General features: G+C 33.4%; 1 protein-coding gene across 2 annotated transcripts in view; it reads left to right on the forward strand.

The window, feature by feature from the left end:
* Positions 1–11531, forward strand: part of LOC110031188 (peptide chain release factor APG3, chloroplastic) — a 75742-nt gene that overhangs the window by 6517 nt on the left and 57694 nt on the right. For both annotated transcript variants that reach the window (XM_020734273.1, XM_020734274.1), the window contains exon 2: positions 3026–3082. In XM_020734273.1, the coding sequence (XP_020589932.1) occupies positions 3026–3082 (57 nt within the window). The remainder of the gene's footprint in view (positions 1–3025; positions 3083–11531) is intronic.

Consider the following 11531-nt stretch of genomic DNA (forward strand, 5'->3'; position numbering starts at 1 on the left):
CGCCACCCCAACTTCATCGTCCTCTGGTGTTTCCCCTTATGTGTCTAAGATAAAACTCTCTTCTTCGGCCATGGCCATACCCCACTCCCAATTCCTTCTGCGTGCTCTTCCGTGCTCCTTGCACCATCCCTCCTCTAATTTTCGGTCCAACCCCCTCCATCAGAAGTCTCCACTCCCCCTCTTCTCAGAGTCCCAGGTCGCTCTTGGTGGTAGATGATGTCCTCCTTGTTGTTCTCTCATTCGATCTCCTTCTCTTTTGATTAGGCAAAGGATTCCCTGATTAACCATTGGTTAGGGACCTTGGATTGTATCTCCACGCGCCTCTTCATCATCTCTCGCATTTCTCTTATGCTCTCGAATCTGTCTTCCATTCGGTTCTCTATGGAAAAAAATATGTTCTTTGTGGCGACGAACCTTTCTTCCATTCTCGATCAGATTTGCCCTACTTCTCCTTCCAGCACATCACTTTCTCATTCTTCCAAGATCTCGCTTTGATACCAATTTAATACGATTTTAAAGAAAAACAATGAACAACTAACAAATAGATTGCACTATAGAGCTAATAAAACTCAAATGCAAAATCAATGAAAGCAAACAAGATACAATGATGATCTACTATTCAAGAGGAAGATCGTCTCTCCACAAACCCAAGACGCCGTTAGGAATACCATGAGAAAGTAAGAACAATTGCAGCCAAGCGAAACATACCCCACCCTAACTTCTTAGCTTTTCAAACATACCCAATACTCTTAAAAATTTCCCCCAAAACTCCTAGAATTTCTCCTCCTTGTGTACGTGAGACCTAGTGGGCGCACCTGGGGCCTGGAGTATTCTGCGGCGGCCTTAGGATTTTTCCGCCTCGTTTAGCTGAACCGGCCGACCACTAGAAGGCTGGAGCAGTTTGCTTGGCTGGTCTAGACTGGCATTGTCTGGGCCGGTTTATTCCATGGTGTAACACACCTAAACTTCAATTTTTACATGCATACCTCCTTACCTATGTATAAGCCCTATTTCACCTTTTAAAAATTAAAATGGTGGTATTTTTCATATGATATGAAAGATTTGGGTGGTATGAATGTCAAAAGCAAAGTTTAGGTGTTAGATATTTAAATACATAGGAGTTGAGTGGTAAATATATAAATGCCCCTAAAATAAATTTAAAGGTGTAGATTGTTATATTGAAATTATTATTTAACGCTAGGGGATGGAAATCTTTATTTAAATGAATGGTTGACTTTCTCCTTGATAGAATAAAAGTTCCTTTTGGTACTGGTTCAGATAAACATACACAGATAAAAATTACTGTAACGATTCATCTTAAAATTTACTTTTCTTTATAAACATTTTCGATAAGAAATGACATTGTGACAATATTTATGGTTTAATTCTAATCTATTTAGATATCCAACTCCTAAACTTCACTTTTACATATATGTCACCTTACCTATGCATTAAAAGATGTATTTCACTTATTTAAAATTAAAATAGTGGTATTAGGAGGTATAAATGTAAACAATCAAACTTTAGATGTTAAATATGTAAATACATAAAAATTCGGTGGTATGTATGTAAATGGTCCTTCATATTAATCATGAAGTATCCTTAGATGTATCCAAAATGCTGTAAATGACATGCTTGCCATATACTATTAGTATGAAACATATCTGGTCTGCCGCAACACAAGTAAATTTGTTAGATTGTTTACTTGCGGTAATTTAATGACACTTAAATTTGTTGATTTACCTCTAACCTCATTACTGTGACAGAGCATTAGTCAATGGATCTTAGTGAAACTCTAGAAAGATTAACAAGCTGTAATCTAAATGATAATTCTTTTTCATTATCAGTACCATCAGCATTATGCCTTCTGTTTGTGGTTAGTTTTGTGTATTCTTCATCATTAATTTTTGTTGGAAGATTGACATGCATACCACCTAATTTCTTTAAATTTACATATTTGACACCTAAACGTCAATTTTCTAAATTTCAATTTTTGCATACATACCACTTTACTATGCATAAAAAATTGTATTTCACATTTTAAAAGTTAAAATTGTGGCATTTTTAATGTGATATGAAAGAGTTGGGCGGTATAAATGTAAGAAACAAAATTTAGGTGTTAGATGTGTAAATACATAGGAATTTGGTGGTATGTGTGTAAATGTAACTGCCCCATTTTTGCTCTATTTTATATATGATTCTAATTACTGTTTCTATGCTCCCGCTGAAAATGTTCTACCCATCTGTCTTTATGCATCTTTGGTGACCATGCTTGAACATCTTCTCTTTCAGATGATATCTTTTTTCTGCTGTGCTATTTTATAGGTTTTGATGTGTTGAATGATTAAGTGAGCAACCATCTTGCTTTGGACTTTCTTGCCATATTTCTTGGTTTTTCAATTATTAGGGGGCTGTTTGGGCTCACTTTTATTTTTTATTTTCTATTTTTGATTTTGATTTTTTTCATTTATGCTTTAATTTGAAACAAAACATATTTGACATATTTTATTAAGATATGATCTTTTTTAAAATACAATCAAAACATCTTAAAGTTGTTTTGACTTTTGAGTGTTTTAAAAAAACATGTTAATTTGTTTTTAGGAACAAGAATAAAATTAGATAAAAAATATAATAAACATGTATGTTTTTAAAAGCAAATGAAAAAGCATAAGCAAAAATAAAAAATAAAATTGATCCCAAATATATACTAAGTTTTTGCTTCGCTCTTTGATGAGCATCAAAATTTATTTATGTTCTGAAGATTTTAATGATTTTTTTTCTTTGTTTACCTTTTGGTGAATTACAAGTAAATGAGCACCTCTTTCTCAATGAGGCTATGATGCTAAGTGTAGTTTGTCTTTATTAGCATGATGGATCATGCCTCAATGCTAGCACGGATATAATTTACCAGACATGATTATCATAAACATGTTTTAGTGACTTTGAATTACTTATCGACCACTTTTTATAATGTTTTATATTAACCTTTTATAAGGAGACCTAAAATTATTGGCTTCCTGCACAGGCACCTTATTTACTCACGAAGTTGGAGTCCGCAGAGAAAACGTGGAAAGAGTTGTCAGTATGTGCTAGCAAAACATGAATTTTTATTTGTTTTTCCCTTTTATGGCTTTTTGGTCTTTTTACGTTCATGTATCTTTGCTTTATTTGGGTATTGTGTGTGTTGTATTGTGTGAGTTAGGCTTTCTTTTAGGCTCTCTCATACAACATTTCTGTATCTTTTCCGTATTAATATATTTTACCTTGGGCACTTATATATATATATATATATATATATATATATATATAGATAGATAGATAGATAGATATAGATAGATAGATAGCAATTGGAATGAATGAAAAGTTGGCTTTTGGGATCATGACTCGACATTTTTCATTGTAAATGTTAATTGTCAAAATGTCATAAAAGGTAAGATTGAATTGGCTGATCAGTATGAGTGATTTTTCAAAAAATGTTACTAATAACCAGTAAAACTGACATTTAGTTTCCTAGTTATCTTGATACTAACTATTTTACTCGTGCTATTTAGTATTTTTTACTATTATCTTACCGTTTTGATTATTTGTCTCTCCTTTCCTTCTCGGGAGAACTCAGAAATCAAAACTAAGCTGCGATATAAATATATGGCTTTGCTTGCTCAAGCTAGGAGAACACGACTGGTAGAACTGGATAAATTATGTTACCATTGCAAAGAAGAAAAGTTTGACTTCCCGAAATAAAAAGAGAAGAAACCGAACAGGCCAAATGAAGCGGTAGGAAAATGATTTAATGAGTGCTGTTATAATCCAGTTAAAAGTCACAGTTCATGTTATTGTTTTTTCATTGAAATTAAGCGTTGGAGATGCCAATTGTCTTCCAGTTGGTATATTCATGAAGCAGTTATCTTAGCTACTTGTAGGTTTATGATTTTTTCTTTTTTAGTCCTTGATTCATACCACAACACTAGTTGAGCTCTTCCAAATTCTCTCTCTCTCTTCGTTAATCTTTTAGTATATAATCTTTTGAACTGAATAAACTAGCTGGGGCGAACTTCAAATGTTTGTATATGAGTATTTATGTCGTGTAGCTATCTAAGACTTTCTTCTTAAAGGCATTCAAATCCGGATTTTGAGATTTTGATTGATGTATTATGCAATGTGATTGATAAGAAGTTAGCCTTCTACACGAATGTTTGTTATTTGCTAATTGTAATATTATAATATCATCTGTTATTTCTTCTTATTTGTATGAATTTATTGTCTGCTTTCACTCCAAAGAAACCATAAGGTCTAATGTAGAGCTCCAAGTTTTCAACTTTGTTGAGCAATAAAATCAAACTAGTAATCTAGCAATGTTGTTATTTACTAAAGTAATTTATCAGGAGAATTATTTTGTATCTTTTAATTTTTCTATTTGGCACATTTGAATGGGTCTATAGTTGTTCAGGGTTAGGTGAACATGGCTATTATGTACCATAATCATAATACTGAAATATGTGATACTATACTATAACATGTTATACCATCCAATTCAAGGTAGGTTTGTAGATATACTCTATTTCCTTAGTTTGAACCAAATATAAGATATATTGGGTCATGATGTTTAATATGAATTTTTGGTATGTGCTGATCAATTCTTGGTATCAGAAGTATGACTTTGGAGAACAATTCTTAGATTTTGTATATATTAGGATGCCATTAGTAGGCGTTAGGTCTATTTATGGGCTATTTTAACCATCTTTCTCTTTTATTAGAATGTTATGCTGATGCAAAATAATTTCTTTTATAAATGAAATCTTCTTTAGGTACTAGAGTCCTTGATTCCTTGAATTAGGCTTCAAGAGAATTTATTGATGCGTGCCTTGCCATTAGCTCTTTTTTTATCCGTTTTTTTTTTTTTTTTTGAATCTCCTTTCGTCTCTGTGTGCCTTTTTTGATTTGTTCTTTGAAGGAGAGATTGTAGCTTTGATGAGGTCATTAATGTGCTGACTGCAGAGAACAAACATAACTGTGTTGCAGCCAGCATATATTTCTATGCAACCCACCATCAGGAATGCAAAAAGACATGGAAAACCTTTATGCACACCTACAATTATTGCAGCCACGATCTTGGAATGTCTCACAACAATGTCCTACTTTCTTATCCAGGAGCACTAGACACTGGTTAGTCTTTGAGACTGATTTACCCTTCTTTCTAATGCCCCCACCCCCTCTAGGATGGATCAAAACGAATGTTGATGGAGTTCCTTCCCTCTTATCTTGCTAGCATCAGTGTTATTATTCGTGATGACCAAGGCCATTACTTAGCTGCCACTGGACAACGTGCGCTTCACCAGGATAGTGCTCAAATGCCATTCGTTATATAAAGACATTATAGGGGATATTAGGAATATCTTCTCCCTCCTTAGACACTCCACAGGGATGAAATTTTGGCAGAACCGACCCAGCAGAGTCTTGATCTTGTTTTTTGACACAATTCAGACATGTTATCTTTTGTCATTCTGCTAGAGATAACAATAGAACAACTCACCATTGTGCATTGATTGCCTTACAGGATAACTTTTGTATTAGAAATAGAATTATAGATGATAGAGATTCTTTTTTTGCTTTTTTTAGGAATGATAGGTCTCATTTTGTATATGCATAGTGATACACTTTACATAATTTTGTATTTTTTTACCTTTTAATGAAATATATGCAATATTTCAAGGAGAGATTGACTGTTCTGTCCCCTTTACGAAATTAAAGGAAAAAAAAAGTATCATCACCCCACGCCCCAATTTTCAATTCTTGATTCCATCATATGCCTTGATCGCTAAAGGCTTTTCTTATCTCTATTTTGTTGTTGCTCCTCACACACACACACACACAATCTCTATTTTTTTTTCTTCTTAATATCGATAATTTTTTTCTTCGAGAATAAGTTATTGACATTGTGTAAGATATATAAAACAACCTCGCCACCTTACATAATTCTCATACTCGTATTTCTTGGCTCAATGAGGAATTTATTTTGTTGTTATTTTGTATCTCTTTTGTGTAGAAAACCTTCTCAAAATGTACATACATGCTATTCATGGAATGGTTGACACAAATACACTTGTCCAACACTTCACACACTGCCTATATGCATATTTCTTGATGCAGTTATGGACTTAATTTTTTGAGTAGGTGTCTCGTACATTGTTTATGCGCACATTTTTTGGCGTGGTGGGAGGGCTCTATAAGTTAATCGGTATCCCTTCTAGAAGGGAAAATAGCCTTTGAAATCTACCTGATATTCATCTTAAAAGGTCGAACCTAAAAGACTTTTGGTAGTAAACTAGTGCAACAAAAATAAAATTGGTGGGTGAAATTGCGAAATATAAAACAGACTTCTAAAATGTGCTACAGGTCATGTAAAGGTCAAAAGTGAAAAAAAAGACTTACATGAACTTTGGAAACTCGCCAATGAATGCATGAAAAAAATAAGCTTGTTCATATGAACTGAAATGTGAAATAAAAATGACATGCGGTGCACTTATATCTATAGATATAAGTTCTTCCCTTGTGGCACCGGCCCATGCATCAACATGAATAAAATGTAAACAAAATTTTACCATTCAAGCATTTATGAAAACTGGAAGCTTCAATACATACTAATAAGCAAACTTGTAAGTAAGAAAAAGATATGCGTGTTTATTTTTAAAAAAATGTGCAAGTGAATCATATGCAAAAATTATGCATGATTCCAAAGCCGTGTGCACATTCTGATAATGGAGCCACCAGAGAAGTCCAAAAAAAATTTATGAAATAAAATTCAGTGTAAATTCTGTCATTGCAAAAAGCCTTCACGCACATAAAAAATATGCCAAATCCCCAAAATGCAAAATCTGGTGCACATTTCATGAACAAGTTTGTGTTGCGGTGCTTATTAGCTCAGTTATGAGAAAACATAAAACAATGAAAATCATAGTAGCTTCAAAGTGTTGTAAGCAGTCCTTATAGAAATCATACTCAATTATGCACGAAAAGTTTGTTTGTGTATTGAAAATTCGTTTCCATTAGCTCGTCTTTATGCTACCCACACATGTACTCGATCAGGTTGAGAGGATATGGAATAGTCCTAACTTTTTGTGATTTGTTCTGAATAAAAAATGAACTAAAGCAAAGAAACATGAGATAAGATAAGCAAATTCAAGAAATACTCATTAAAAATGAAATTATATAAAAAAATTCAAGACCAAAAAAAGTTATATTGAGCAATTGTGGATCATCATACACTCATTTCAAGGCACGTGTTTCTTTTTTTTTCCCCTAAAAAATAAAAATAGCATGTAAAAAAATCTCAAAGATTATATCGGAGGCCACAAACATCGAGAAAGTACGGAAATTAATTTTCAACTTGATCCTCTATGTACCAGGGTAGGTAGACATGATTCACCCAATAGCTATCCAAGCCCCAATCTTCTACATAAGGGTTGGGGTAGATATTGCTTAAGGCTCTATAGTTCAAAAGCCAAGAGTAGAGTCAATAGGGCCCATGTCTTGACAATGTTCCAAGTGAAAAAAAATTAATTACAATAATCAATATTTTACAACCTGAACCTCCACATGGTTCTGATCGTATTTTGTGCTATACCCTTAATGGTGGGTACATTTAATAATAAATATATTTGGATTAGATCTTGAGATAAAAGGGCTTTCTCAAATTTGAGAATAAGTATGCTTCAGGTTTTTTTCTCAATGATGAACATATATGAAGCAAAATCATTCTTGTAGAGAACTCTGCTAAAATTTTCATATATACAGAAATGAAAAAGTAAAGAAGAAAATATATAAAAGCAATAGTTGACTTTTTTTTGCTCACAACAGTCATCCATTATTCTCCACACGATTTTGTCAAGGATGACTGTCGGCCATTTTATTTTAAACTTTATGATTTTTTAAAAAGGAGATAAGTTTTATAAATATGAAAATAATTTTGATGTAAATATAATTTTTGAAAGTAACATTTTAATTTAAAAATAGATGAGACCAAACGAGTCTCACATTATGGATAGTTTGGATGACTAAGCACGATATCACGAGTAATATACTTATCCCGAAGAATAAACATATCACTTGTAATAGACTCAATCACCTAAACTAAAGAATTTGTGACATCCGTTTGGTTTGTGAAATATTTTATATGAGACCAACAAGTTCTCATACCTAATATAAGGATTAGATATGATTTATTTTACCTAAGTTTCAAGTTCCCTATAGAGGCAAGCCCCTATAATTAATTACATCTTAAATGACTGGGGTCACTTAAGAAAAATCTCGATTAAAATTAGTGGTTTTATCTTCCAGATTTCAAAGTTTTGGTTTCCAAGATTGGACACAGGAAAATCAAACGGGAGTGGCTCAAATAGGAACAGTTATTTTTAAAAGAATCCAAAGGAATGAAAAATAGGGGATATCACAGATTCAGGAAAACCTTAGTGATTTCCCAACTATCCTAATGTTTGGTTTCATATTTTTGAATGATGTTATTTAATATTGAATCCTGCAATTTATTTAGAATTTAGGACATATTTACACAATATCTGATCGTGCAAATAACATTAAAAGATAGGAGGATTTACACTGTACCGTACTGTAACCTCGAGATCCTAAAGTGTTAGGACTTATAATTGCACAACAGGGTTGTACAACAGTCTAAGGGTGATTTGTGAGAGTTTACGCTGTGCTAGGCAAACCATCTCGAAATCCTATTGATATTATTTACATTAAAGAAAGTGTTTAGTGATGTGAATCTGTTTTGATGTTGTAGATTCATCTTGAAGTTGTTCCTCGTCGCGCTGCTCACGGTGCTCGCTCCAAGCTCTTCGTCGTAGCAACTTCAGGTTTGATGTCAATCCTAAAGGTATATGTAATCACTAGGTTTTCCTACACTAAGGTATAATGTGTAACAAAACAATAAAACATGCAGTATATTAAAAAAAATAGCATAATGTACAGTAAAAGGAAAAGAACAGTATAACATACTGGGAGAACGGTATAACATGCTGTGAAATAAAATGCTGTAGTGTAAATCAAACCTATATATTTGGGAGGTCTGCTGCTTCTTTAAGCTAGTTAGTATTCACTGTATAAACAAAAGAAACATTGCCTGGAAAACTCAGGAAAATCGACAAATAATTCATAACGGAAAACTCGAGAAAATTGACGAGTAACAATTCAAATAAAACTATCAAAATCTCAAGAAAATCCCGAAGAAAAGACCACGAGTGTTTTGTCCAAAAACTCCAAGGAAACATATAAAAGAGTCCGAAAAGAGGGGACAACAAACACTCGGGTTGGGGCTAGACTCAAATATATATATTTGTACTCGAGGGACGTCGAAGACTACTATCGGTCACCCGGATGTATAAAGTCTGCCACTCTACTAGAAGAGTGTCCTACTAAACCTAACTTAGAAGGGTACTCCTTAGCCCGGTATCGGTAATCAACACAATAGCCCGGTATCGGTAATCAACAAGTGGACAACCAAGTTGTAACACATTTAAAATTTATATTTTAGCATGCTTATATATTTCAGGCATACAAAAGGAAAGTTATATTAATTTTATAGTGAAAATATTTGGCTTTATGTTTTTTAAGAATCCAAAGGAATGAAAAATAGGGGATATCGCAGATTCAGGGAAACCCTGGTGATTTTCCAATTATCATAAATTTCCCAACTATCCTAATGTTTGGTTTCATATTTTTGAATGATGTTATTTAATATTGAATCCTGCAATTTATTTAGAATTTAGGACATATTTGCACAATATCTGATCGTGCAAATAACCTAAAAAGATACGAGGATTTACACTGTACCGTGCAGTAAATTCGAGATCCTAAATTGTTAGGACTTATAATTGCACAACAGGGTTGTACAACAGTCTAAAGGTGATTTGTGAGGGTTTACGCTGCGCTAGGCAAACCACCTCGAAATCCTATGAGTGTTATTTACACTAAAGAAAGTGTTTAGTGACGTGAATCTGTTTTGATGTTGTAAATCCATCTTGAATTTGTTCATCGTCGCGCTGCCCACGGTATTCGCTCCAAGCTCTTCGTCGTAGCAACTTTAGGTTTGATGTCAATCCTAAAGGTATATGTAATCGCTAGGTTTTCTTACACTAAGGTATAATGTGTAACAAAACAATAAAGCATGCAGTATATTAAAATAAAATAGTAGAATGTACAGTAAAAGGAAAAGAACAGTATAACTTACTGGGAGAACGGTATAACATGTTGTGAAATAAAATGATGTAGTGTAAATCAAACATGTATATTTGGGAGGTTTGTTGTTCTTTTAAGCTAGTTAGTATTCACTGTATAAACAAAAGGAACATTGCCTGAAAAACTTGAGAAAATCGACAAATAATTCATAATGGAAAACTCGAGAAAATTAACGAGTAACAATTCAAATAAAACTATCAAAATTTTGGGAAAATCTCGGAGAAAAGATCACAAGTGCTTTGTCCAAAAACTCTAAGGAAACATATAAAAGAGTCCGAAAAAAGGGGACAGCAAGCACTCGAGTTGAGGCTAGACTCAAATATATATATTTGTACTCAAGGGACGTCGAAGGCTACTATCGGTCACCCGAATGTATAAAGTCCGTCACTCCACTACTACTGAACTTAACTTAGGAGGGTACTCCTTAGCCCGATATCGATAATCAACAAGTGGACAACTAAGTTGTAACACATTTAAAATTTATATTTTAGCATGCATATATATTTCAAGCATACAAAAGGAAAGTTATATTAATTTTATAGTGAATTTTTTTTTATAAATATTGTATTTGTTCTTATTAATTTGTTTTATCAATTTTGAAAAAGAATAGTTGTCCACGAGTCGATCACGTCATCAGACGTAAGACCGCCAACAATCCTAAGTAGGTACGGATCCCCCGCTAGTCTTGTGTCGGTCAATGATACTTTCATCTTACAGTTCATCAGGTCCCAGAATTGAGTCCTGGTGTTGTAGGATGAGATATCATTTTGCTTTACCACTGGCGTGCCTCTGTCATCATTGCCCTAAGCCCCAAAACAAAACCGACCTACTTGTGGGCACTTATGTATCAGACATAAACACAAAAAACCGAACCAAGAAACAAGGAAAAAAAGAATAAAACTAGGGATGAGATAGTGGAGGAATTGATCTACCCAAAAGATCGAAAGAATAACGGGTGAAGCAATCCTCAAGGCTGTGCCCAAAAGATCTAAAAAAGAGAGCCCAAGATCCTTGAATCAATCCAAGAAGGATATCATTTTCTCAAATTTTATAATTGGATCAACCCAAGAAGTATATCCTTCCTAAATGACAATTTTATGAATTTTCAAACCTTTCATGAATTCAGTTTGCATCAACTTTATGTTTCCTCATGTTTCAATTGTACAAGCCCTTTATATTTCACAAAAGAAGGCACATTAATTAATAGAACAAAAGAAGGGACATTAATCAATAGAAGAAGTAACATTATTATTCAAAACATTCCAGAAAATCACACCGAT

This window comes from Phalaenopsis equestris, unplaced genomic scaffold (assembly GCF_001263595.1).
Source record: "Phalaenopsis equestris unplaced genomic scaffold, ASM126359v1 Scaffold000787, whole genome shotgun sequence".
In the NCBI taxonomy this organism is placed as follows: Eukaryota; Viridiplantae; Streptophyta; class Magnoliopsida; order Asparagales; family Orchidaceae; genus Phalaenopsis; species Phalaenopsis equestris.